This window comes from Geospiza fortis, unplaced genomic scaffold (genome assembly GCF_000277835.1).
Source record: "Geospiza fortis unplaced genomic scaffold, GeoFor_1.0 scaffold538, whole genome shotgun sequence".
NCBI classification, from domain to species: Eukaryota; Metazoa; Chordata; class Aves; order Passeriformes; family Thraupidae; genus Geospiza; species Geospiza fortis.
In genome coordinates this window covers 1,297,120-1,325,108 of record NW_005054368.1, presented here as the reverse complement: position 1 = coordinate 1,325,108, position 27,989 = coordinate 1,297,120, and the positions used below count along the sequence as shown (strand labels likewise).

At 49.6% G+C, this 27,989-nt stretch overlaps 1 protein-coding gene across 1 annotated transcript in view; it reads right to left on the bottom strand.

Moving 5' to 3' along the window:
• ACACA (acetyl-CoA carboxylase alpha) overlaps positions 1-27,989 on the bottom strand; it is a 97,500-nt gene that overhangs the window by 45,830 nt on the left and 23,681 nt on the right. The window contains 19 exon segments of the mRNA XM_005424387.2: positions 1-10; positions 160-190; positions 1,847-2,002; positions 2,508-2,665; positions 2,668-2,713; positions 3,057-3,098; positions 5,778-5,822; positions 6,130-6,186; positions 8,458-8,565; positions 9,809-9,905; positions 10,963-11,106; positions 13,430-13,453; positions 19,892-20,010; positions 20,484-20,573; positions 21,138-21,251; positions 22,999-23,112; positions 26,609-26,733; positions 27,733-27,821; positions 27,927-27,989. The exon segment at positions 1-10 is cut by the window's left edge and continues 187 nt beyond it; the exon segment at positions 27,927-27,989 is cut by the window's right edge and continues 12 nt beyond it. Of these exon segments, the coding sequence (XP_005424444.1) occupies positions 1-10; positions 160-190; positions 1,847-2,002; positions 2,508-2,665; positions 2,668-2,713; positions 3,057-3,098; positions 5,778-5,822; positions 6,130-6,186; positions 8,458-8,565; positions 9,809-9,905; positions 10,963-11,106; positions 13,430-13,453; positions 19,892-20,010; positions 20,484-20,573; positions 21,138-21,251; positions 22,999-23,112; positions 26,609-26,733; positions 27,733-27,821; positions 27,927-27,989 (1,632 nt within the window).

The following is a 27,989-nucleotide window of genomic DNA, read 5'->3' as shown; positions in this document are numbered from 1 at the left end:
GCACCGACTCCTCGATCTGCACGGGCCAAAGGGGAAAAGCCTTCCTCAGCAGGGCTGGGAGGTGTTCCTGCCTCTGCCAGGGGCTCTAAAATCCCTTCTAACCCAAACCATTCTGGGATTCTTCCTGGAGGTGGCTCCTGTAGCGCATCACCATGGAGCGCATCACCATGGAGCGCATTGACTCCTCGATCTGCTCAGGGGGAAAGGGGAAAAGCCTTCCTCAGCAGGGCTCTGAGACTTCCTCAGCAGGTCTGGGAGGTGGCCCTGCCTGTGCCAGGGGTGCAGTGAGATGGGCTCTAAGGTCCCTTCCAACCCAAACCACTCTGGGGTTCTTCCTGGATCCATCACTGCTCTGCATCCCCGCCATCGCACGGCTCCAAGGTGGTGAAGAAGCCCCACACATCAGCACAGTCTGCCCAGTGCAGTGACAGGACCTTGGTGACCTGTCCCTCCTCATCCTAAGCCTTGAGACAGGCAGGAACTCCACCTGGGGACTGATGTAGCGGGACAGTGCTGGATTCACATCCCTGCTTCCTCATGGCACATGGAACCACAGAATTGTTAAGTTGGAAAAGACCTTGGTGATCATCAAGCTCAATCAGCACAGCCCACCCCAGCCCAGGGAACCCCTGCCTCCCTTGCACAGGCACCGCTCACCCCTGGGAGCTACAGAATCCAAGGAAGCCAAATCCTTGGCAAGCAGTTTTGTAGCCCTTGTATGCACAATAATCACATTTCACTGCCTGCACGGAGCTTTAAATCAACAAAGCAATTACCACTTGGAGCTGGGCCTTCTGCTCTTCTATTAAACTTTATAAAATACCACTGTGGGCAAAGCACATATTAAAAGAAGGCAATTTATAGGCTGGGTTAAATATTTTTTCCAAAAACGTCTCTTTTGCACAGCAGCTCAAGCAAAAGTCATGGTTTGTATCTGAGGGCAGCCCAACTTCCAGGGATGAATATTCCAGCTTCTTCTGAACTTCCTGGGAACCAACAGCTCTGGATGCACCAGGAAAGGTTCATCCAAAAGGGATTTAAGCCACCAATTTTTAATCCTGATTTAAAAGTCAGCAAGCAAGAGAGAGTTATTTTGATACCCAATTCATCTTTATAACTTTCGGCCGTTCTCCTCAGGAAAGGTCAGCTCTCATCTTTGGGTACCCATGAACTGAATGCTGATTTCCAGCAAAATTCAGCCTGGGCTTGGGACTTGCTTTGTGGTGATTCTGCTAGCCACAAACATCCTTAATGCCTGAACACTTTCATTTGTGCATCTACAAAGCTTAATGTTCATTTATTTATAACGTTCATCTCTGTGCTTTTGCACCAGAGACTGAAAATGAGGCACTTTTGTAGCTGGATTTACGGATTCTTTTTAAGCTCCTAATTTATCTCATGTTTTATTTGGATGGAATCTGAACTTTTGCAACAAACAGAAGATCTGCTTCCTTATTAAAACTGTTTACCTCAAACACACAATGAAAAAACAGGTTTAGTTTCAAACACAAAACCTACTTCTAATAATTGTCCCTCTGTTTACACAGAGGAGCTGAGCTGCACAACAAAACGGTTTTAAAGTGCCAGAGGGCAGGGTTGGGTGGGATATTGGGAAGAAATTCCTAATTATCAGGGTGGGGAGTCCCTGGCAAAGGTTGGAAGTGTCCCAGGCCAGGCTGGATGGGGCTTGGAGCAACCTGGGACAGTGGAAGGTGGCAGGGTTGGAACAGGATGAGCTTTAAGGTCCCTTCCACCCCAAACCACTCCATGATTCTGCGATTCTATTAACAGAAAACTTTTTAGTTGTGACAAGTGAAGCCCTGGAAGGACAAGCAGGAGCTCCCACCTTGGAGGGGTCCATGATGACGGTGGGCACGAAGTTGAGGAAGATGTGGTTGCAGTCCGTGCGCACGTTGGTGTTGTTGAAGGCCACCTCCAGCTCATCCATGGCCTCCAGCAGCAAACGCTCACCCTCGTTCTGCAGGTACTCAAAGGAGGCTTCCTGCCAGAAGGAACAACAAAACACTGAGTTCTGACTCACAGATCACTGCCCCACAGGGCAAGGTTTGGAGAGCTGCGGGAGGGTGTGATGGAGAGGAAAACGGAGAGGAATTCTCCACAGTCTGGGGAACGGCAGGAGGGTGTGATGGAGAGGAAAAACCCCACGTGCAGTCCTGGAGCAGATCCAGCCCCAGCACAGAGCCAGTGCTCCCAGTGCCTGGATCCCACCCCTGGCTGCCTTGTGCCCTCCTTTAGCTCACAGTAAATCTGAAACCACACAGGGCAAGCCACTGCTGCCTCAAGATCTAAGGATTTATGACTCTGATCTTGGGCCCTGAAAAATCTCCCTGGAGCACAGGAATACCAAAGGGATGGCTCTGAGAGCAGCACCAGCAAGGAGAGGGCACCACCCCAGCCCTCCATACACGGAATGGTCACTTTTGGCTCCTGCAGCTCCCTAGGGTGACCCTGGTTTTACTCACAGCCCTGCACAGGGACAAACCCACCTTGGTCACCAGGTCCGAGTGCCTTATGATGGCCCTGACGAAGAACCTGTAGTCTGTGACCTCTGTGCCCACCTCCACCTTGGCAGCCCCCAGGTAGAGGTGCATCTTGTGGTTGGCACAGGGGATGGCTGTCAGGTCGAAGTTCCTCATGCGGTTTGGAAGGCCAGGGCTGGCTCCAGGTGCCTGTAGATCCTGTCCTCCTCGAACTGCAGGGGCCAGGGACACAGCACAGGGTGGGAAAGAGGGCATTGGAGAGGTGAAACACTCAGGGAAGAACTCCACAATGCCCCTTAGGAACTTTCGTATCTAATTCAAACTCTGAAAATTCAAACAAATCCAACCCAGACGCTTCTATCTCACGCAGCACTGGGAGTGGTGAAATTGTTGAGTAACACAAATTGCAGGGCAGCAAGTTCTCAAGCCCACCCCCCTCAAAAAACCCTCTTTTCCACAGAAACCAGAAGGTTTTGTCCTGATTTTGAGTAGTGAATCACTGCATGCAACTCCAAGCCAGCACTTGGAGAAAAGTATTAAAAATATCCAGCTCACCTTATCCCGGGCACGGAAGGTGAAGAACTTTGGGAATTCCCTCTGTTTGAAAATGAAAACAGCAGTGTTAGTGCCCCCAAAGCAAGCACCGATGTCCCCAGAGTGCTCTCAGGCCACTCCTGGGGCAGCACCACAGCACAGCAGGTGACACAAGCTGTTCCCAGCTACTTTCCCAACATCACAAAGGTGGTGGAAAATCAAATCACCAAGACAGCAGAGGCAGCTGAAACCTGCCCTCACTAATGCAAAAGAAGCTGCTTGATTGGCTTTTGATTATTATTGTCAGTTATTAACAGATAACACAGAAGTGTCCAAACAGTAGAGGGAAACTTTTTCTAGATCTGTTATGATTAAAATTCCAGTGGAAATGTCTGGAGGGATAGGAACACTCTGTTATGGATGCAGATGTACACAGAACAATGATCTTATTCTACAGCTCTCTCCATACCATTACTGCCAGAAATACTCTCTTCCCAAGGAAAACTGGGAGTTGTAATCAAGTAACTGCTCTCCTGTATGGAGCAGCAAAACCATTACAAAAATCCCCCACCTACCACTGAGTTTCTCTGGTTTTCTGTTGCACAGATAAAACCCTGGCAGGGCCTTGAGAGTTTTTTGAAATATTGCACAAATGTCAGATGAAGAGAGGAAGCCTGGACAGCATCCTGTGCCTCCAATTCCACCCAGGCAGATCCAGCCCTGCTCTGGAACTGGAGTTTTACTGGGCAGGGCTTTGGCCAGTGCTTGCACCACGTGGGAACTCTGCTGCCTGTGCTGAAGGTGACCTGAGGGGACACACACGACTCACCAGAACTGGCTCACTAAGCAAAAAACAGGGAGTCTGACCTGGAGCCGCTGAATTTCTGGCTCACATTCCATTACCCACGAAAGATGAACAGCCCCAGCTGGAGGGAGTGTGACAACAGTGACACTGCACGAGCCACCACTGAGCAGCACAGATTTTTAGGCTAAAAGGACTATTCCAGTCAGTCATCTTCCTTCCCTCCCAGGTGAAACAGCCCCCAGACCTCACCTGATGACTCTCAGTTGAGCAAAACAACTTGGGTTTGCCTGGAAACTCTTCCAAAATAAGCAGTGGTACATGAAATGCTGCCTAAAAATTCAGGCTCACTCAATAGATCAACTGTCTGTGAGTCTCATCTAAGAAAAAACCCCTTCCATGTTTCCTGACTTCTCCCAATCCCTCCTACCTGTCCCCCTCTGCAGGCTGCCAGCTTCTCCCACCACCTCCAGGCTCATTCCACCACTAATGGAATTGCTTCCAGGGCACCTCACTGGTGTGGTGGGCAAATATCATAATTAGATGTGCACACACACAAAAATCCTCAGTGCCCTGGTACCAAAATCCAAAAGAGTGCTCCATTTCCTGGGCAGAAGAATTATACCCCTGCTGTGTTCTAATCAACCAACCATCATCAAGACAATCAAAATAATTTGCCTAAATTAGCCAATCAAGACACCCTGCAAACTGCAGAATGCAAGAAGCTGCACCAGAAATCATCAGAGTTGATTATTATACTAATAATCACGTTAAAAACCTAATGAGATGAGGAAATTGGAAGCTTGCTGGAGCAACTCTCTATTACCTCAACATGCTGGGAACTAATTATATAGACTGTAATTAAAACAAAAACAAACCCGAGCCCAGGCCTGGCTAAGTTAATAGTTGGTCCAGTAATGAAGGGGCTGGGACAGCAGACAGGGACAGACTGACAGAGCAGCTCCCAGGTGCTCCACAAGCTTTGCAGCCAGGTGACCCCACACTGAGGGTCCAGGCAGAGCCTGGGGATGGTTCCTCCTGTTCTGTGCCTCTTTTCTGACCTCTGGCACGTCCCACAGCACTTACTCAGCAACTCCCATTTTTCAGCGCCCATTCTGTTCTCCAAAACTTCCTTTTTCACACCTAAAGCCCAGATTTTCTTGCTAAATGTCCCAAAAGACTCTCCACGAAATGCAGTTTCCTAAGCTGTTGACTGGCGCCTCTGCACCTGCACTGTGAGCAACAAGTCCCACATGGTGACAGGTTCCAACACTAGTTCTGCTGATTTGTAAACCAGTTTTCCCTTCATAAACCTCCCCAGACCAGCTGTGTTGAGCACAGGGGGAATTTCTTGCACTTCAAAGTCTCCTGACAACTTCCAGAATTGAAAAGTAGATACCCAGGAGATAAAAATCTGGTTTATGCCTTACATTGCCACCTAAACCAGACCCCACTCATGCCCAGGCCCTGGGGAAAGAAGTAATTCCCAGCAGTAAGAGCATCAAACATTTCCCACACCACAACACCACTCTGCAAAATTTAACACGTCCCTTCAGCGACTGAAGTTATTTTAAAATCAGTAAGAAGCCAAAGGAAATCACCACACTACAGAGGAAATACAAAGGTTTCACTGATGATTGCACTTTGGAACAGAGAGGGAACACAAGGAAGCACTGGAACACAAGGAAATCTCGGTCAGAGTGGCTCCCTGAGCTCAGCCAGGTAACCAGGGACACTCAGAGCCCCAGGGCCCCTCTCAATGCCACGGGCACAGCCTGGGTTTGCAGCCAGATTTTCAAATAAATACTTCAACTCTTCACTTTGACAGGGTGTGGGCATTACATGCCTGCCTGAGACCCAAACGAGAAGGCCAGAGCCCCCTGGGTGTCCCCTGGCCTCACAGCAGGAGTGCCACCCTGCTCCAGGCCCTTTTTACTTACATGGAATCTCTGATCCACCTCATAGTTGACCTGTTTCCTGAAGTCCTTACAAACGAAACATACACACATAGGAAGAAAAAAAAAAGCAGAAGACAGCTAGCAATTAGGATTAAAATCAAAAATTAATTAATTCAAGAATACAAGAGGCGTCAAGATTGCTTACAATTGTAAATTAATTCTCTTAAGCGAATTTATGAAAACCATCTCAAGTTTTAGAGGACAAAAACGGTGAAGAGAGAACTAAACACAGTAAAATACAGCATTTAATTTGGGGGAAAAACACGTCAGGTGCCAATGGTACCATGAGCTAGAAAGCAGGGAGGTGTGAGCATCAGGAGAGACGTGGAAATACCTTTTGTGCTACAAGGAACGTCAGCCTCCGAATGCCATGCTCAATCAGGACTGATTTCTGCAAAAACAAGGGTGCAAACAGTGACTGGAGTGCAGAAAAAGAACAGATTAAAGCAGGCTGGAGCCCTCTGTGAAGTGCAAAAGCTCTGCAGATCCTTCTGAGTCCCTGCTCCCCTTCAGGAGCGAGGATTTCCCACCTGCTGCTCCTTTAGCAGCACAAACACCCAAATCCCTTCCCCCTGAGCAGGGAAGGGGCTGAATCACAGAGCAGCGAGCTCAGGCTGAGCCTGGCCAGGCAGGAACGCAGCAGAGCCACCCCCAAACCGTGCAGGAAATATCCTGGATTGCCTTTTGAATCGTGCAGGGAACATCCCTGATCATTTGCCAGGATTGCCTTCGGAAGGGAGCACGGTGCAGATGGGGTAAGGTCATGGAAAATGATGGAAAACGAGTTTTAAGGGAGCTAACCCATGGAAGATGTGGCTCGTGCCTGCTCATGGATAACCCAGCCCAAGGCACACACCCAGGCTCTCAGCCTGGAGAAGCCTTGGGGGGCTCATTGTCACCTCCCAGTCCTTCAAGGGCATTGAAACACAAGGGAGAGGGACTTTCAGCATGGGCAGAGAGGAACATGGCAAGAATTAGAGGGACAAGGGTTAGATGGGATGTCAGGCAGGGCCTTGAGGCCCCTTCCAACCCAAAGCATCCTGAGATTCCAAGATTCCACGTTGCAAAGGTGACACAAGCCAGATGCCAGTGATGTTTTTCAAGCAGATCACAGAATATCCATTCTGGTTGCCTCTCCCTCACATTCCCCTCAGAGGAGTGCTGCCACCAGGATTTGCCACAGCACTGATCCTTTGAAGTGCTAACATCTTGTAATTCTCCTCTTTTTCAAACTTTTCTCCTTCCTCCTCCCTCTTCCAATTTAAAAGCAAGGAACAGAAGAAGGAACAACAGCTCAGCTCAAGCAGGAGCAAACCAGCCCCTCTCTGCACAGACTGTGATGTTTTACTAAGGTTAAGCCCTTTGGAAATGAGCAGCAGTGACTATATTCATGGCAAGAGGAAGAAAATAACTTTAATAATGCCATGATTTAAAAAGCAAAAATTGTTATTGCTTTTAAAATTCCACAAGTGGCAGACAATAACAGCAGAGCAACAGGATTCTGATTACATGGTAATAATGTGGGTCTCCCAGCAAGGCCACAGCTATTAGAGAGCGATTAGCCATCAGCACCTGGAGAAACTCCATTTCCACTGACTGCCTCAATCTCCTCCACAAGTCATTTACAAGTATATGATCCTAATTTCTATTAAAAAAACCACACACAACATGCTGGGACTGGAAGATTATTTGGACAATTTGGATCAACCTATTTGATAGTTTAATGTGGTTTTGGATTTTTTTTTTTTTTTTTTGTAATACATTTTATTTCTTTCCTTTTATCCCCTCCCATAAAACGCCTGGAGCATGATCAAGCAGATGAAAAGCAGAACTAGTTTTAATTCTTGGATTTGATTGTTTTCCTTGTTTAAAGAGACAGGAGGCTGCTGAAGGCACGTGGATGCCAGTCCCATTTTGGAACCCTGATTTCTGCAGGGTAGGTTCCCACATGTTTCAGTGCTCCCAGACCAGTGCAGCACCAGGATCCCAGCTCCTGGTGGGATTTTCAGCCCCACAAACCACTGGAGCTCTTCCCACCACAGAAAAGCAGGTGCAGGCAGAGCCCAGAGTGGACACAAAGAGGCTGCTCCCAACCCAGGCTGTCCCACCACTGACATCTGGGACTCTGAAGTGCATCCCACACTAAGAAAGGAGCAACAGAACATGCCAAATAATTCCTCCCCATGCCAGGAATGTTGTGTAGGGGGGATGCTCCAGCACCCTAACAAGGGCAATAAACCTTAACTGCATTAAGACTATGGTGATACACAAATACAGGACATTTTAATGTCATTTTACATGGTTCTGCTGCTCCTCCAACAACTTTATCACCAGGGAAAGGGACAGGACCCATTTTTCAGAGTGTGTGGAGACAGTTACCGAAGATTCACCTGATGTGTTTAAAACCTTCCAAGTCTTTGATCCTATCAAAAATTAAAGGGAAGAAGTCCTGACCTGACAGATTAGAAGGAGAAACAATGACCTGGTGCCCTCAGGAAGGTGCAGCTACACCCAAAGCAATGGGAATGCTCCAGAGGGGATAAATTAGGGCGTGTTTGCTTTGAAACCAAACCAAACCACCCCAAACGTAGGGAGCACAGAGTTAGAGTTTCCCCAGGCTGTCCTGCACACCCCAGAGGGGCAGAGGGGTGCAGGGGCTCACCTTGCTCTGGGTGAACTCCCTGAACATGGCAGCCAGGCCGTCGTCGTCCACGTCGCCGTCGGTTTTGATGGCCACGTTGAGGATGTGGATGGGCTCCTCCCGGGCACTCTGCAAGGACAGGAAGGGTCCCCATGGAGCAGGAATTAACAGTGAGCACCTCCTAGATGCCCATGGTCCCCATGGAGCAGGAATTAACAGGGAGCTCCTCAGAACAGGCTCCCTAAACCCAGCTTTAGAGATGCTCGGGGGGAGAGGACCTCGGAGGAGCACCAGGGAAAGCTCTGAGGGAAATCCTTGGCCAAACAGCCTCAGAAATCTGCAATTTCACAGAAGTCAACGTCCACAAACATCAAACAGGAGCCTCCTTGGGAGAATTCAAGGATGAGGCAGGGCACAGGGTCAGGGCCTCTTTACCAGATGCAGCTCAAGTACACTAGAGGACTCTGGCATCAAGGAAAGTAATTAAACTAATTAAAATGTAGGGGCAAAACAGTGTGAGTTTCCATACCTACAACAACATGAAATAATGTGGAAACATCAATTCCATTTGAGCTCCAAGGAATTACAAATTCAGCCTCCAGGAGCCTGTGATTAACTGGGAAAAACTGAGACTGGACAGGAAATTACCTCGGTGAGGTGAGGGGGATGTAGGGAGAGGGATCTGAGGACATTAAGGTTGACAGTAATGCTCTGGAAAAGGCTACAGTGCTTCCACACATCAGGATCAATGGAGCAGAGGAAAACAAAGCCCTGTTCTGGACACAGGCTGCATTCCAGCAGAGCTTCCCACTCTTGTGGAGCAGCTACCTGTGTGTCTAAGGGAAACTGGACTTCTGTCCCTATGGATTAGGGACCACCTGCCTCCTCTGCACCTGTTCTCCACATCTCTGCAGAAACTGAGCAGCTCCTCTCAGCTTTTCCTCCCAGAAACAGTTCCAAGAGGCAGAACAGAGGGAAGAGTCAGGATTTAAGGGGACTGGGAAGGGTGTAAGACAGGAAACACAGCAAGTCAGACGGAGGACAAAGACAGCTGAAGATGCAGTTCAACATCCTGGTGCAGAGAGAGGGTCTGGAGACTTAATGGTGGGTTTAAACTCTGTTATGGTGCTGTGGATCCAGGAATTGTGCTGATGCTAAAAGTCATAAACTAAATTTACATGGAGAGCAAGAGCTGAGCTGTGGCTTTAGAGCAGAGCTGGAAGCGGCCGCCCACGCCGAGTCCCCTGCTGTGGAACAAGCAGGCAAATCACAGCCATAAATACACAAAGCTCCCAACTCCTGCTCCCAGCACTCAGCCAGGGAGGAGCAGCCAGCCTCAGAGCACCTTCCAGAAAGAAAAAACAACCCCTACCTTGTCCTCATCATAGAGGGAAGCATGGCCAGCCTCGGGGAACGTGGGGCTCTGCGGGGGAGAGTCGCAGAAGCATCCCATGATTTCATCAAAGATCCTGGAACACAGAGGAAGGAGCAGTGACCACCACACCACTGCAGCACACAGAGCACCCAGCACTGACCCCTCCAGTCCTGGCAGCACAGGGCTCCTTCCTTGATGGGCTCAGAGATCAGGAGGCAATTCCGCAAACCAGGGTCTGCACTGGCCACCACTGGTCTGAACCTCCTGGGTGCAGGCTGAGGGCCCTGCTGGGGGTTTGCCTGTCCCAAAAGGTTGGAAGCACAAAGAACTGCTCCCCTCAACATCCACAGAGCATCAGGAGACACCAGCACGTTCCCAACCAGCAGAACCCAGAGTGCTGATCCCTGTGTGTGCAAACTGCTCCTCCTGCAGCCTGGGCCACACACAGGGATCCAAGCAGGGAAACACGCCCAGGACTGTGGGAATCTACAGAATCAGAGGGTTTTGGGAAAGCTGCAAAAGGCAGGCCTTAGATACAGTCGAACTGTGATTAGAGCTAAGCAGCAGCCATGAGATAGGTCAGCAAAAAAATTATTTAAACTGTAGAAAGGCAAAGACAAATAGAACAGTGGTCTGCGTATTAACGCTTGTCTAGAATAACTCTCCAAGCTACAGAGAAGTTTATCTAGTGAGATATTAGGAAGGTTAAAGCTTAATAATGGAGCTCTGTGCATTGTGTTTTAAGGCTTACAAGCAGATATTGTATTTGAAATAAGCAAGCATTGTTTAACCAAAGGTACGTGTGCTTATAGTGCTTGGATAGAACTACTGTCAATGTGCTTTTGCTTTGTGTGATTGGTCAAGAAACTTATAAAGTGAGTTGTAACATTAAGTTCTTTGTCTGCTGCCTGAGATGTGAGCTGCTGGCATCTTCCCATTGTCATCAGCATGTCATGAGACTGATGCTGGAAATACAACAGCTCAAGGCAGTTCCTCAGCAGTCCCGTCCCGTTTGTGATCTGTAAATAGCCCCCTGCCGGCGTCAAGGACCAGCCTAAACCTGACTCTAGACCTGGCAAAGCCTTTCCCCAGCTCTGCCAGGGCCCGGGTGGGGAGGCGGGCACAGAAGCAGGGCCAGGGTGGGCACCCACCTGACGAAGTCCTCGAAGGTGCGGAAGGAGACCATGCCGCCCATGCGCTGGCACGGCGGCGTGAAGGAGTTGTCCAGCAGCACGTCACTCACACTGGCCACGTGAGCCATCCCGTAGTGATTGAGGTTGGAGGAGAAGGACATCCTGAAGAGCAAGGCAGCAAGAGCACAGTCAGCAGGGGCAGGGCAGGGGGACAGCACTGGCAGCAGCTTTGGGCAGCGCTCTGAGCACCTGGAGCGTGGCTGGGGGTGCCCGTGTCCACAGGGGGGGCAGGCTGATGGAAGAGATGAGGATCTGACTCCATGTTTTAGAAGGCTTGATTTATTATTTTATGATATATCTGATATTAAAACTATACTGAAAGAACAGAAGAAAGGATTTCTTCAGAAGGTTAGTTAAGAATAGAAGGAATGATAACAAAGGTTTGTGGCTCAGGCTCTCTGTCCGAGCCAGCTGGGCTGTGATTGGCCATTAATTAGAAACAATCAACATGGGCCAATCAAAGATCTACTTGTTGCATTCTACAGCACCAGATAATCATTGTTTACATTTTGTTCTTGAGGCTTCTCAGCTTGTCAGGAGGGAAAATCTTAAGGAAAGGATTTTTCATAAAAGATGTCTGGGCAATCCCTGCTGGGTTGTTCAGCCTGCCCAGAGCCCTGCCACGCCTCTGGTGCCACCCTCCCTGTATGGACAATCCAGAGCCCCTGCCACGCCTCTGGTGCCACCCACCCTGGATGCTGTGTCAGTGGCAGGAACACCCAGAGTTAGCAAATAATGCTATAACCCCTTAAAACAGGTATTTCTCGAGATGACAGAAGAATTCTGACTGAACTTTCCTCCCATTTTTCCTCCTGTCTTTATGTTATGCTTTACAGGTGGAACATGATTCAAGCAGCAGCAATTCTGAGATTTGACACTTGAAGGATTCAGTACATTTTTACAAATGCTGTATTAACTTCCATGATTTTTCTGATCCTACTATAATTTTCACTCCTCAAATGCAGCATGGTAACTTGTCCAAAATTCTTTTCTGAGTCTTGCAGTCTAATTCCCACCCTTTCTGTTCAACAAACAGCTGGATGTGGCACTCAGTGCTCTGGGCTGGGTCACAAGGTGGGGATCAGGCACAGCTTGGACTCCAGGGTCATGAAGGTCTTTCCCAACCTCACTGATTCTGTGATTTTTATGTTTTTTAACGATTCACAGTGCCACAGTCAAGACTGGCAGAAAAAGCTTCTCCCACAGGAAAAAGCACACAATGAGATTGGACTTTCCTCTGGTGACCACAGCTGGGGTCTGCCTCCTCTGCAATAATTATCACCAATTTCTGAGCTGTACTGCAGACTCATCTTAATTCAGACTCTCTTGCAGAGCTGCCTGCAAGGTGGTAACACTTCTGAAGAGATCCAGAGACCTCACCTGCTCTCCTTGGGCTTGGGGACACGTTAATTTTGCTGCCAAAGTTGGAGGAGATGGGGAAGGAAGGCAGGGAACGGATTCCCCAGCAGGCCTGGGGCCTCAGAGCTGTGAAGTGCAGGGGCTGCTCACTGTGTGCAGTGTCCTGTGTCCTGCCACAGCCACCCCCAGCCTTGCTGGGATCTCCTGCTTCCCACGCACCAAACCCACTGTGATCCAGCCCTGAGTACAGTGCCAACAAGCCCAAAGCATCAGCAGGGTGATTAATGGCTCTCCATGCCTAAAGTCACTCTCTGTTTCTGCAATTTATCTCTGATTAAGAGCCGTGAGACTTCCAAGCCCATTTTTACTATTTTTCCCTAAATAGGCTTGTAAGCAGCAATAAATAACAGGGATTCAGGTTTTGAAAGAGGGGAATTTTTCAGGACATGCCTTGGTGTACATTCTTACAACTCATACAAAAACTGTCACAGAACAGGAACTGAACAGAGAGACAGCAGACATTTTTCATCTGTTATTTAAAACAAGAAATACTTTTCAACTGAGACACAGGAGGAAAAATTAGTGTCCAAAGCACAACAAAACATGCTGTCAGCTGTTTGAGATGTAGATTCATCTGTGGTGTGAGGGAGGTGAAACAGCCCTGACAAACCCTAAGCCATGCACAAGAAACCGGGGGGGCAGCAGGAGCTGCCTGGGGTCCCTGTGGCACCCTGGCCAGAGGGTCAATCCTCAGGGACCCAAACCTGGGAGCCCAGTGCCAAAAGAGACCCTAGGAGAGCACTCTGCTGGGTAACACACTGCAGATCTGCTGAGTCACCAGCAAATTTAATTCCAGAGATTGCTGCGTGCAATTTTTATTTTTTTTTTACGAAAAGCTGAAAACATGTTTTAGACAAAGGGAGAGGAAAAGGGGAGGTACAGGAAGAGTTATGGTTGAGTTTCCCAAGTAAAGAGAAGGGCACTACAACAAAACATGCTGAAACATTCAGGATTAGGCTCCTTTCTAGTGTGGTTTTGGAATTTGAGAAGATGATGGGTACTGTACCTGTTCAGGGTGGGGATGTTCCCTCTGAAATCAAACAAGCACAGTTAATCAGACTGGTCAGTGAAAGCCATCACACAGAACCATCATCAGACAACCAGCAACACCTTCCCAAGGGACTGTCCCAAATCAGGGAGAGCTGCCTGCCACCTCCCTGACCCACCAGGGCACAGCCAGGCCATGCAGACAATGCAACTTCCCAGGAGAACACCTGGGGTCTGCCAGGGACCCACAGCCCTGTCCACCTTCCACATCCCCTCCAAGCCCAGAGCCAGGGCCTGCACTCCCTGACAGAGCAGCAAACAGCAGAGATGCCAAAAAAAAAAAAAAAAAGAAAAATAAACCAGCATCTCACACAGGAAAACTGCAACAGGTTCAGGAAAAGCAGCCAAATGCTCAGTGCCAAAGCTGCAGGCTGAGCAGCGGCCCACGCACAGCTCCCACCATGCAGGGACAAGGAAACACAGCACCAGGGAACACAGGGGATCCTCAGCACTCAGGGCTAAAAACAACAACCTGCAGGATAAAACAACAACCTGGAGGCTAAAACAACAATCTGAAGGCTAAAAGAACAACCTGGAGACTAAAACAACAACCTGCAGGCTAAAAGAACAATCTGAAGGCTAAAAGAACAACCTGCAGGCTAAAAAGAACAACCTGAAGGCTAAAACAACAATCTGAAGGCTAAAAGAACAACTTGAAGGCTGAAAGAACAACCTGGAAGGCAATTTGAGGAGAACTTTCGCAATCCTTCTCTACCACCAGCCCAGCTGTCCCCTGTTTGTGGCAGCCCAGGGATGCACACAAGGCAGAGGAATGAGGGGCACACTTTCACAGCAGCAGCACAGCCCAGCCACAGCAGGAGCAGCCAGGAGAGTGCTCCATGCAGGATGGAAAAATGGCTGGGATCTGACATGCAAAGTAGCACAGACTGAATTCAGAAAAAGTCCTTGCACACGGGAGGGCTGTGCAAAGGGATTAGCAAGAATTAAAAGATGGAAAGGAGGGCTCTGAGGAACATGTGATGGACATTCACCCCCTTCCCTTCAGGAGATCAAACCACAACCTCCTGTGACAGCCTAGCCCAAAGAGAAGACCCCAAGGTGCTGAGCACAAAGTCCCAGGGCTTGGTGAGCAGTGTGTCCATCCCATGGTCAGTGCCCAGCTCACCCTGCCCTGGCCCAGACTGGTTTGGTGACAGCAGAGTCACCTCCACTGCAAGGGGGTGTGTTGGGTGCATTACTGAGGAAAAAAATCCCATTGTCTCCTTAAACCATATGGGGAAAAATACCTAAAACCATATCTGTTATAAGTACCACAGAGTAGTATTTAAATATTAAGTATTTATTAAGTAGTATTTCAATTAGTATTTATAGTAGTATTTGAATTTATTAGTATATAGTAGTATATTAGTACATATTAGTATATTCGTTTGTATTTATTATTATTATATTTATATTAGTATTTAAATTTAAATTATTGAAATTAAGTAGTAATTAAATATTATTTAATTTTGTGGGGATGGCGGGGACAGAGCCTGTGCTGCAGAGCCTGTGGTCAGGACAGAACTGGCCTCCAGCCCTCAGGGGGTTGGGACTATTTTTTGAGCCTGGCAAGGAGCGGCAGAGCTGCATGTGATCCACTTCAGTTGGAGAAAATAGTCTGGAGAGGACTGGCAGTTCCTACCCCAGCAGGAACCCTCCTGTGGCCGTCCCTGGAAGGCTTTCAGCAAAGAGAGGCCCAGAAAAACAGCAAAACAAATGTTCAGCTCGGCCTCGAGAAGGGCGCCCCGGTGCTCCGGGAGCCTCTCGTGCCGCTCCACACGGGCTGCAGCGGGAAACAGCACGAGGAGGATGGGCTGAAACCGGGAGAGAGCAGGCTCAAAGGGGGGTCAGGGAGAAATTCCTCCCTGGGAGGGCGGGAGGTGCCCAAATCAGCCGTGGCTGCCCCTGGATCACTGGAAATGCCCGGGTTGGATGGGGCTGGGAGCTCCTGTGTGACCGTGTTCACAGGGGTCTCAGGGTGAGGGAAGAGACGAGGATCTGACTCCATGTCTCAGAAGGCTTGATTTATTATTTTATGGTATATATTACATTAAAACTATACTAAAAGAATAGAAGCAAAGGTTTCATCAGAAAGCTAAGCTGGGAATAGAATAGAAAGAATGATAACAAAGGTTTGTGGCTCGGGCTCTCTGTCCGAGCCAGCTGGGCTGTGATTGGCCATTAATTAGAAACAACCACACGAGACCAATCACAGATCTACCCTGCGGCATCCCACAGCAGCAGATAACCATTGGTTACATTTTGTTCCTGAGGCCTCTCAGCTTCTCAGGAGGAAAAATCCTAAAGAAAGGATTTTTCATGAAAAGATGTCTGCGACACACCCTGGCACAGTGGAAGGTGGAATAAAAGACCTTCAAGGTCCTTTCCAGCCCAAAGCATGCCCTGGTTCTGTGCCAGGGCCACCCCAGAGCCCCCAGCAGCACCAGGGCCAGGCTCACAGGCTCCTCCAGACCCTGCTCTGGTCCCTGCTCAGCCGCCAGGATGGGCTGGAAATGTTCCTGACCTGGCACTGCCCTCCACTCCCCCTGGCCCCACTGCTGCACCCCCTGAATTCAGCCCTGTGCCCCCTCCTCCTTTCCTTCCCTTTTTCTGGGAGGAGCAGGAGCTGCCCCATGGCCACGCAGGGCTCAGCTGTGGGCAAAGGCAGCGCAGGGCAAAGCTCTGAAATGAGGCAGCAAAGCAGAACCAGCCCAGGCTGGCTCAGTACCCCACTTGTAGTTATTAACAGCAGTACCACAGGAGAAAGAGCAGTTCCACAGGCTCTGGCCAGTGCCATTCCTCTTATGTTTCCTCATTTCTGCAGAAGATCTAACCAGAAGGCAGTGAAACATGCCTCCAACCATACACTCTGATTGGTTTTCCCCTCTCCCTCTTTCTTCCCTCATTCTTCTGCTCCCTCTGTGACTCAGCCGAGCTGAATCTGCTACACAAGTCCAATTTGCATGAAATTATCCTCGTTCCATTCACTTTGCTGCCCCTTGCACAGCCCCTGCTTTGCTCTGCTGGAAGATTCTGCCCTTTCTGAGGCAGGCAAGCCGAGGGAACAGCAGCACATCCCTGCTGCCTGCTGCCTAATTAACATCAAACCCCAGCTCGGAGCTGCAGGGACTTCCAGGCGTCCTGGAACCATCCTCCCCTCCTCCCTTCCCCTAAAAACCACCCCCACAACCAGGAGAGGACCCTGACAGCCCCTGAGTGCCCCTCTGGGGCTCCAGGTGGGCTCAGAGCCCTCAGCAGCACGGCTGGGTCACTCCTGGCATCCACAGATTGATGCCAGAGGCGGCTCCAGCCAACAGTCCACAGAAAATGCTGTCACTGTGTCAGAAATTCACATCTTGTGAGCAGATCCGTGTACAATGACAGCAGGAAAAAACCTCTGCACGCTGCTCTAAGTGTGAGCGTGGGGTTCTTAAAAAAGCCCTGTTTGGGATGAGGGATATCTAACCTGGCTTCTGGGATATCTCACCTCGTTTTTGGGATATTTCACCTGGTTTTTGGGATATCGCACCTGGTTTTGGGATATCTAACCTGGCTTTTGGGATATTTCACCTGGCTTTTGGGATATCTAACCTGGCTTCTGGGATATCTCACCTGGTTTTTGGGATATCGAACCTGGCTTTTGGGATATCTAACCTGGCTTCTGGGATATTTCACCTGGTTTTTGGGATATCTAACCTGGCTTTTGGGATATCTAACCTGGCTTTTGGGATATCTCACCTGGTTTTTGGGATATCTCACCTGCTTTTTGGGATATCTCACCTGCTTTTGGGATATTTCACCTGGCTTTCAGCCTCCCAAATGGTTCCTACCTGTAAGCTAAGGAAGAGGCTGACAAAAAGGAACAACCAAAATCCCCCACAGATGATAAAACATCAGGAGACAGCACACAGCACCCACAGCCCAGAGCAGGGCTCTTTTCTGCTCCCAGCCTGTGCCAGCAGGCTGGCAGCCTGCAGGGCAGCCCGTGCCCAGGCAAGGCTGGCACCCTGCAGCCTGTGACATCCCAGCCATGCCCTGGATCCACAGCTCCGGGCTGGATTTCTGCATGGACAGGGCTGCCAAGGCCCCTGTGCTGCCAGATGGTGACCCTGCACTCCTCATGTGCCTGCGCTGGGCACGGGGATGCTGATGCACCCACAGAGCCCTCTGGGGCTCCCATTAAAAGCTCTTTTTGCCCCTGTGACTTCCCCTTGCTGTCCCTGCAGGAGGATGTTTGCTGTTCATTTAAACAAATAATTCCCCAATCAGATTCTGCCCACAAAACCCACCAGGAGCAGGCTGCACTTGTGTGACTTTGTCACATTTAAGAGCTTTTCTGTCCTCTCTGCTTCCCTGTGGGCAGCTGATGGCAATCCTGCCATGGCCAAAAGCACAAAGCCTGAGCTGTGATCAGGCAGCTCACAGGGAGTCACTGGGATTGCTTCTGCCACAATTAAATAAAGGCATAGCAGGGTTAAATACCAATAAAGAATAATTTAAATACGAATTTAAAACCCTAATTAGAAATTTAAACCATTATCAGTTTGCTGTTTTCTCTATGTGAATGCCTACCTCAGTACAACTTGGGGGCTCTCAAAGGTTCACAGACATCTGACACAAAGGGAGCAGGGATTACAAATGTCTGAAAAATGAGTGGCATCATGTAACAGCAGATCCCCAAGGGAATTCTCTCCTGAGGGCTCCCTGGCACCTGCTCTGGGTCCCCAGCCCTGCAGAGCCCCTGGGGACATTCTGGGATATTCTGGCTCTGGGGTTTGCCCTTGGAATGCTTTTTTAGCTTTTCAGCCTAGAGAATTTGTGCTACAAAAGACACAGAAAAGCACATGATGAACACAGACCACGGTCAAGAACAACAAAGACGATTCAAGCAGGACAATGCCAGGGTTTTGAGATTTCCTTGTCCTGGGTTTAACAGCAGGTGTGGCTTCAGAGCTCCTTAAACCCTGTGCCACCATCAGCCCCTGTGCCAGCCCAGAGGAGGGCAAGGAGCTGCCCAGGAGCCAAATTCATCCCTGGCAGCTGGAGGCACCTCCAGGGAGCTGAGCCTGCCCCTGAGCCTGCCTCCCCTGCACGAGGAACATGCATGGTGCCTTCTCCACCTCCCAGAGCCTGAGGAGCAGAGCTGAGCTCACAACACTGTCCCAGCCAGCCCTGGGTAAGGGCAGAGGAGGTTTTTAGGGAGCAGGGAACATCTCTCCTCTCCCAGCTGCCCTTGTCTGATTCAGGCTGTGCCCAGAGCGGCCAAAACTCCCTGAGCAGCAAAGGCAAGAGAGGCCAGCAGAGAGAAATGGAGGGAGAAGGAAGGGGAGAAAAGAGCATTCTAAAGGAGCACTAAAAATAGCCTGCAATTATGTACAAATATTGCAGAAAGGCAGGGACCAGATGAGCCCAGCACATGTCCCGTTTGCAGCAGGAGTGGCTGGGGCTGGCTGGGGACAGTCACTCACTCCCAGCAGAGCAGAGCCTGAAAACCATTCCAGAACAGCTCCTGATGGGCTCCCAACGAAACGAGACCAGAGCCCACCAACAACCAGAGCAGGGCAGAGATGCTGGGGAACAAAGGAGGCAGGAGGGGCCCGGCACGGACCAACAGTGGCACCCGGTGGCTGCGGGGACTCACTGCGACCTCGGAGCCAGCAGGGACCAGCCCAGACAGCTCCGACCCTCCTGGGGAAAGAGGGGACGGGCTGAGCCACAGACAGCCAGAACAACCTGCTCCAGTGCCAGCTGCCCTGGCAATAACATGACCTTTAAGGTTCTGCCAAGCCAAACCACTCTGGTCCAATGGTGCTGCAAGTTCTGATAATCAGGTTTGCTTTTTTGAAATGAACTGGAGATGCCACCCTCTCCTCCAGGAGGAGGCAGCAAGATAAGTGCCCCTGTCCACCACTGCTGTGTAGCCTGAACCATCATGGTTTTGATTGCCTTTGGATGCTTTTGGTGGTAGTCACAAGGAATGCAAAACTGAAAATCAAACTGTGCTAACCCCACATAAATCAGAGCTTTATTTTGTATAAAACTCTGATCTTGGTCTGCTCCATCACAGAATCCTGTGCTACAAAAGATGTCACCCTATCCAGCCAAGGCAGGAAGGAGCAGAGCCACACAAGCAGCCAGAAAGGGCTGGCAGGAGGGGGACAGAGACTGTTTGACTGCTCTGTATTAAGATTTTGATTAACTGATTGTTAATTGATTATTTTGATTATTAATTGATTATTTTGATTATTATTTCACAAGAATTGCATCTTTTGGAAGGCTCTGGATTCAGCCAGAACTGACATTGCAGAGATCACGTCTAGCCCAAGCTGAAGCTAAAAACCAGAAAATTCATGAAAACGATCCCACTCAAATGAACCCCCCTCCCCTCCCCTCCCAAAGCTCCCTGCAGAGGCACTCTGACCTGTTGGGGTGGGAGGTGGGTAGCATGAACTGGAACTCCACCACGCAGGTGTTGTCCTTCAGCTGGCGGTGCTGCACGCTGTTCAGCTCGTAGGCAATGTAGGCTCTCCTCACATACACCTGCCAGGGACACAGAGCCATCAGACACCTCTGAAGGGTCCAGAACAACCAGAGCCCTGCAAAGGAGCAGCTGGATAAACTCCAGTTCAACCAGAGTTTGCTCTTTGAGAAAGGCCAGAACCATCAGGGTTATGATCCTGTGCTCTGGCAGCACCTTCACCTTCTGCCTTCAAGCACCTCAGTCTTCACACAAACACAACCTGAATTCAAAATTTCACTCAATTATCAGTGTTAATGCTGTTAACATTAATTCTAACCTCAGTCTTCACACAAACTAAACCTGAATTCAAGATTTCACTCAATTATCAGTGTTAATGCTGTTAACATTAATTCTAAGCATGCCCAATCCCACACAACCTACAGCCCTCTTAGACCTTGCAGGGCTGCTCAAAACAGTCGCAGACAGTGCTCAAAACAAACCAAATCCACAGGAAAATTAAAATATGAATTTTTTTCAGTGGGAATAAACTCACCTCCAAAGCTGCCATTCTCACCACCTGGTTACTGTGGTAGAAGAAGTTGGGAAGCACATCAAAGATGGATGTCTCAGACAAAATGAGTTTCTAGGAGAGATTAAATTAAGCAGAAGTTTAAAAGAGTGTCTTGCAACCAGGATCAGGCAGAAAAGGAAAAACCTCAAATCAAGCCTGGCTAGCTCTGATTTCTAAGCTTTTCATGTTGTTTATCAAGGATTGTGGTTTTTTTATATTAAAGCACAGAAAACCTGAAGTTGGAAGGGATCACTGAGTGCAGCTCCCTGCTCCTCACAGGACTAAAACTAAAGCCATGTGAGAGGAGCTCATCCAGCTGCCCTGCAGCTCTGGCAGCCTCAGGGCAGTGCCAGCACCCTCTGTTCTGGGGAAGAACCTTTTCCTAATGCCCACTTTGGACGTCCCCTGGCACAGCTCCATCCATCTCCTCGTACCTGGTGCCCAGAGGAGGAACCAGCACCTCTGCCCTGCTCTCCCCTGGGAGGAAGGCACAGAACTGGCACCAGGCCATCCCCACGTTGGCACAGGGACAAGAACAAAAACCAGGGCAAAGCTGCACACCAGACCAGCAGAGCTGGAAGCCAGGGGGATGTGAAGGTCAGTGGGAAGGGAGGCAAGGAGAGGGGCTGGGGGTACCTGCAGGTTCTCGATGCAGAACTGGTGGCCGTACATGTCGATGGCAGACAGGAAGATGGACTCCACCTGGTTGTGACGCAGCTCGTAGGAGGGCAGGTGGGAGGCAATGAGGACCTGGGGAAACACAGGCAGGGTCAGAGGAAGGAGCCATGCAGGGCCAGCAGCAGCAGCAGCCTGCTCCACCCCTGGGGAAGCAGCCAGAGCCTCCCGTGCCCTCTCCCCTCCCCGGCTCATTTGTGTGCCTGCTCCCTTGTGTCATTGGCAATCCCCCAGGGAACAGCTCCAGTCAAGGTCCATCAGTGCATGGGATTGAGCAGGGCAGAGCTGCCAGGGCTGGGGGCTGCCTGCCCAGCTGGCCACGGGGAGGCAGAGCTGGCAGGGAGCAGCAGGGGGGACACCCACGCTCTGCTCCTGGGCAGGGGAGGGAACAGCCACCAGCACCAGGCATCAGATGCCCAAGGTGAAGGATGCAGAGGTAGGGAATGGAAGCAGCCTGCAGGGAAAATGAAGTGGAAGAGCAGCACAAGGGCTGCAGCACCATCCCCAGCTGCTGTGGGGAGGTGCAATAGCGGAACGGTTCAAGGACACAAACACAATCCTGGAGGAAACAGAAGGTCACTGAGCAGCTTCAAACACCCTGCTCATCTTCAACAGCCAAGCTTTGAAATAAAAGGAGAGACCCCCCAAGTGTGAGCTTTCCTGCTTTAGGCTGGAGATGGGCAGTGTGCAGTGAGAGCAGTGACCACACTCTGGGGTCAGGGAACTCTCACCCCCTCCTGGCAACACAGGGAGGGCTCAATGAACTGCTGAGGAGGAAGCTCACAACAATATCTGGGTGCCTGTGTGACATTCCAATCAGTTCTGCAGCAGGCTCCTGGAATTTACAGCATCCAGAGCTTTTCCGATTATTTCCAGGTTAGAACAAAAGTGACAAAGCACAACTCCAAGGTGGGAGAAGCCCTGCAAAAGGGCAGCATAATTCTTTGTGGTAATTCCTTAGCAGCTGCAAAGAACAGCTGGTTCTTGTGCAAATGGCTCTCCCTGCTCTCTGCACACATGGATCCACAGCTGAGGAACCAGCAGTTCCAGCTCCAGCCATGGAGCCCATCCATGTTCCTGCACAATCCAGGCAGCCTGTGCTGGTCAGGTGTGCAGATGACAAAACCACCAAAAACCACAGTGGCCACACATTTCTACCTCCTCCATCATACAAACCATGGGCTACTCACAGTTAACCCCTGTGTGAGCCAGACAAAACTTTTTTTGGAGGAGCTGGGACAAAGGAATGCATATTAAATTTAAATATTACAGTGATTGGGAATGCACCATAGTTAATCACTGTTAATCAGCTTCACTGCCAAAGTGCTGCTCACAGGAACCTACTGTCCCCATGTGCACAGTGACCAAATCAAGCACCAGGAGCTGTGGCTGTCCCAGGGGTGAGCTGCAGGCAGGAGCAGCCTGGGGGTCACAGACAACTTTTATAAAAAATCCTTTCTTTAGGATTTTTTCCTCCTGAGAAGCTGAGAGGCCTCAGGAACAAAATGTAAACAATGGTTATCTGTAAACAGGTGGATCTGCGATTTGCTCATGTTGGATGTTTCTAATTAATGGCCAATCACAGCACAGCTGGCTCGGACAGAGAGTCCAAGCCACAAACCTTTGTTATTCATTCTTTCATTCTTTTCTATTCTTAGCCAACCTTCTGATGAAACTTTTTCTTCTATTCTTTTAGTATAGTTTTAATGTAATATATATCATAAAATAATAAATCAGCCCTCTGAGACATGGAGTCAGATCCTCGTCTCTTCCCTCATCCTGAGACCCCTGTGAGCACGGTCACAGCTGGGCAGTCCCTCACCTGCCGTGCCCTCAGGGCCACCTTGGCGTTGGTCGTCTTGCTGAGCTGGGTCAGCTCTGTCAGGATATTGATCAGCTCGTCTGTCAGGGTGGGGTCACGGCCACACAGCTGGTCCTGGGAACACAGACAACAAGAAATGCTCAGAACAGAGGGAAAACATCAGCTGTGCTCCCCCAGGGGAGTCTGAACCTGCAAACACACACTCAGGCTGGACCACAGCATCCCCAGCAGTCCTGACCTGAATTATCCTGCAATTCTGTGCTGACAAAGACACAAATATTCAGCATTCAACAATTTCACACACATAAATAAAAGGTGAAAGAAGGCACAGGCACCATCTCCCATTCTGCTATTTGTAGCACGTGTTTTGGCACCCAAACACCTGAGAAATGCTGACTTCTCAGAGAGACTCAGAAAACCTTTTCCCATCACCCAGTTTCAGGTTTGCACCAGAAGTTTCTCCTCCTGGTACAAATGCAAAATTCAAAGTGCTTAAATTGTAGCCAGACACCTCGTGGAACTCGTAAAGGTCAGCAAACCTTCCCCATGAAGGGTGACCAGAGTTACACTGCCAGAGAACCTCCTGACACCCACCTAAAAAACACCTCAAACCTCAGAAGTCCCCACAAGTCCACAACCACAAACCACCCAAGCTTTGTGCAGCTTCAGCCAACACCAGAAAAAGGATCTGTCACTGCTCTGACAAGGCTAAGCAAAGCTAACTAAACCCATGAATAATGTTCTGTATTTCCTGCCACAGTACTGGACTGACTCCATAATATTCCTTCTAACCAGAGAATCCTGGATCTGAGGAAATCCACAAGCTTAGCTTACTGCCTAAACTGGCTGGATAAAACAACAAAACTGAAGAGCACAAACTTCCACTGTTAATGCTGTTCCAAATTCCGAATTCATCCATTCAAAAAAATGCCAGCAGTAGAGACTTCCTTCCAAAAATAGTTTCAATTCCCATGAATAATCCCACAGTCTTCAACACTTCTTGTGAGCTCCTCCCCTCCCACCCCGAAGCTGGGAAGCCTCTAGGAGCCTCTAACGTGATTCTTCCACACAGCACTTAACAGCTTGTCTTGATAAATTAATCATAGCAGGGAAATGTGAGATGAAACAGGGATTTGCCACGAGAAAGAGCTGGTGCCTAAAAGTTTAAAGAGATCTTAAACACCTACAGACCAGAACAGGCCATCTGAAGAGCCAAGGAATAGAAAAGGATAAGGGGAAACCTCTGTGCAGCAGGTGGGATTGACAAACCTGCCAGGGAAAATAAATTAAAAACCAAAGCCAAATAATACAGAAGTCCCACAGGGTGAATAACTGCACCACAGCTCATACTCCACGAGATTCCAAGGCTCAGCAGTTCTTCCCTCATTCTGCTCTTGATCCCTTTCTCTCCAGCCCCACTCACAATGGCAGCTCTAGGGATGATGGCACAGACCAGACCCAAACCACTGGGAAAGCATCTGAGCAAACATCTGAGCAAACATCTGAGCTCCTCACTCTGACCAGACTGCTGTCCCCTCTGTGCCACCAAACACGAGTGTGATTGCTCCCAAAGCAAGTTCAGTGCATTTATCCAGCCCAGGGCACTGGGGACAGTGAGGAACTCAGGAACTGCTGGGTTTGAAACACAAACCCCTGGAGTTGCTGTGCTGCTGCTCCAGGGAGCAGAGACCCCACAGGACAGGGGACCCTGCCATGGCAGCAGCCACTCCATCCTGCTCAGGCCAGGATGTGCATAAGCTAGGCACAGAAAATGAACACACAACAACAAATCACACCACATTTCAACAGAAGCATGAAGGATGAAGCAGTTCCCACCCCGCCTGCAGTGCCTGCTGGCTAGAAAAGGTGAGTGATGGCAGCACAACAGCATTACTGAAGGCATCCTTGGAGCCTGTGGTTAATAACGGGCTCCTGGATCCATCAATAACAGCCCCACAGGCAGCCAGGCTGCCCTGACCCCAAACACACCAACAGCCTGGGCCCCCAAAAACACCACAGTGGTCACCTGGTCACACAAACACACCAGAGCTGCCACCATGGTCACACCAAACACGCCACAGCACATTTGGAGCCATGAGCTGGGAGAGGAGTGATGGTCTTTTGGTTCATGGGGAGCCTGCAAGCTCAGGGACACCCAGCTGTGCCAAGGGTGACCATGGTGTCCCTCCTGAGCTCCTGCTCCCACTGCAGAGGGGAAATCCCTGTGCCCCCCATGAGGCAGCACCATGGGCTCGGATAACCAGGAGTGGCTCTTCCACCAAGGTCTCCCTGGTGCTTCAGGCTCAAGGTGGCCTTTACTTGAGTAGAACTAGCAGGCAGCAATGGTGGGAAGAACGACCCAAGAGCAAGGGACAAGGGAGGCTCTCTGAGGTCTCCCCAGTGCCCCTCACACCACCAAGAGGCAGCGAGGCACAAAGCAGACTGAAAGCTGCAGTCCTGCTCTAGCAAGGACTGATCAGGATGACAACAAGAAGCCAAAGGCAGGGCTGGCTGTGCCTGCACTGATTGGCAAAGGCAGCAGCAGAGCCTGAGCCCAGCTCCCTGACAAGGGCTAACGCCTCGCCGGCACCCCTGTGTAATTACACACTTGAGTGACTGGACTCTGAAGAAAATTGAAGGCCTGAGCTGTGAACAGCTGCCATTTTCTCTCTCCATCACGCCAGCGTGATTACTTGAGAAATGAACAGCCCCAGCTCAAAGCTACTCCAGAATTCTCAGAGGAAATATGGCTCCGTGTTCAAATAATGAGATTCTTAAGGCAAGCGTTACTTACAATCACACCACACACCAAAAAGGGAAAGGGGGAAAAAAGGGGAAGAAGGAGGGCCAGGAAGAAAGAACACCAGCATCCTTACATCTTACAAATGAGAATTTAAGAAACCCAGCTTCAGTCTAGGAAACTATGACAATTTTTTGCTTTGGAGAGTTATTTCGTGGATGGCTACTTTGGATGTACTTTGGCAGTAGCAAACCACATTATGGTTGTAAAATAAAAGACAAAATAGAGGAAGAGAGAGAGGGAGAGAGAGAGAAAAAGAGAGAGAAAGAGACAGAGAGAGAGAAAGAGAGAGAGAAAGAGAGAGAGAGAGAGAAAGAGAGAGAGAAAGAGAGAGAGAGAGAGAAAGAGAGAGAGAAAGAGAGAGAGAGAGAGAAAGAGAGAGAGAAAGAGAGAGAGAGAGAGAAAGAGAGAGAGAAAGAGAGAGAGAGAGAGAAAGAGAGAGAGAAAGAGAGAGAGAGAGAGAAAGAGAGAGAGAAAGAGAGAGAGAGAGAGAAAGAGAGAGAGAAAGAGAGAGAGAGAGAGAAAGAGAGAGAGAAAGAGAGAGAGAGAGAGAAAGAGAGAGAGAAAGAGAGAGAGAGAGAGAAAGAGAGAGAGAAAGAGAGAGAGAGAGAGAAAGAGAGAGAGAAAGAGAGAGGAGAGAGAGAAAGAAAAAGAGAGAAAAGAGGAAAAAAGTGAGAAAAAAGAGAGAAAAAGAAAGAGAAAAAGAAAGAGAAAAAGAAAGAGAAAAAGAAAGAGAAAAAGAAAGAGAAAAAGAAAGAGAAAAAAGATAAAAAAGAGAAAAAAAAGAGAAAGCAAGCAGCAGGCACTTACAATGAGCATGGTGACCAGCAGGTTCTTCTTGGTGACCTGGGCGTGGGAGAAGATGTAGTTCAGCACGGCGTTCATGTCACTCTTGTTCTCCTCACGAAGGGTGAAGACACACTTGTCATAGTGACCTGCAGGCAGAAAGGCACATTGCTTTTCCACCCTTCACACCTCTGTGGCAAGGATTGCAAGTCACTGGATGTGTCTGTATTTCTCTAGGTGTATTTTTTGAGGATCTGCTTGGCTTGAAGGGAGCTGACAACGGAGAGAGACTATTTACAAGGGATGGAGTGACAGGGCAAGTGGGAATGGCTTACACACTGACAGGGAGCAGGGTTAGGTTGGGTATTAGAAAAGAAATCTTGCCTGGGAGGGTGAGCAGGCCCTGGCACAGGTGCCCAGAGCAGCTGTGGCTGCCCCTGGATCCCTGGCAGTGCCCAAGGCCAGGCTTGGAGCACCCTGGGGTTGTGGAAGTTGTCCCTGCTCATGGCAGGGGTGGAATGAGATGTGCTTTAAAGTCCCTTCCAACCCAGACCATTCTGTGTTTCTCTATGGTCCCCACAATCAATTTGGGAAGGAATCATTCCCACCATCACCGACTGCAAACTTTAATTCTAACATCCCACTCTTAATAAACAGCTCCAACACCAAATGCCTCCTTTGTGAGCAATTCTGAGAGAGGAATAGGGAGCTCAGACTTTCATTCAAATGACAACCAAAATGAAATAACAGCAAAAAGCCTTGCACCATCCTCTGCTGCCAGCAAATTGAAGTGGAAATGAATCTGCAGTACCATTAGGCCAGGGCAGGTAATGGAGCAGGACAAAAGAGTGGAATCTGAACTACCTGTAAGAGCCAGAGCCTTGAATTAACCAGGGCTCCATTGCCATCTTGTGCCTGGATCCAGCAGTGCAAGGCATTGATTTCACCTCTCAGCTTCAGCTGAGCTTTGGGAACAGCCTCTCCTTTACAAAACCCAGGGTCCCACTGCAGACCCCAAAAACAATCCTGTGCACCTCACCTTGGCACAAAGTGAGAGCAAACCTTCTCCAAAGGGCCCACATGGGGACTTTGCAGGACCAAACACAGCTCTTTAAGAAACCAAATCCTTGGTGTGCCCAGGAACTCACCGTGCTGGAACTGAGTCTCCACCTTCAGGTACTGCCGGAGCAGATCCATCACCACGGCCTTCATGTGGCCCCGAATGCCACTGCGGTACCTGCAGGGGCACCAAGGCAGCCCTGAGCCAGCTGAAGGCACAGCCAGCCCCTGCCATGGCTGCTGGGGGGGCTCCTGCTCTGCAGGACACCCAGGCAGGGCTCACCTCTGCACCAGCTGCACGATGCTCTGCGTGTTCATGAAGAAAACCTCGCGCTCCGACTTGCGG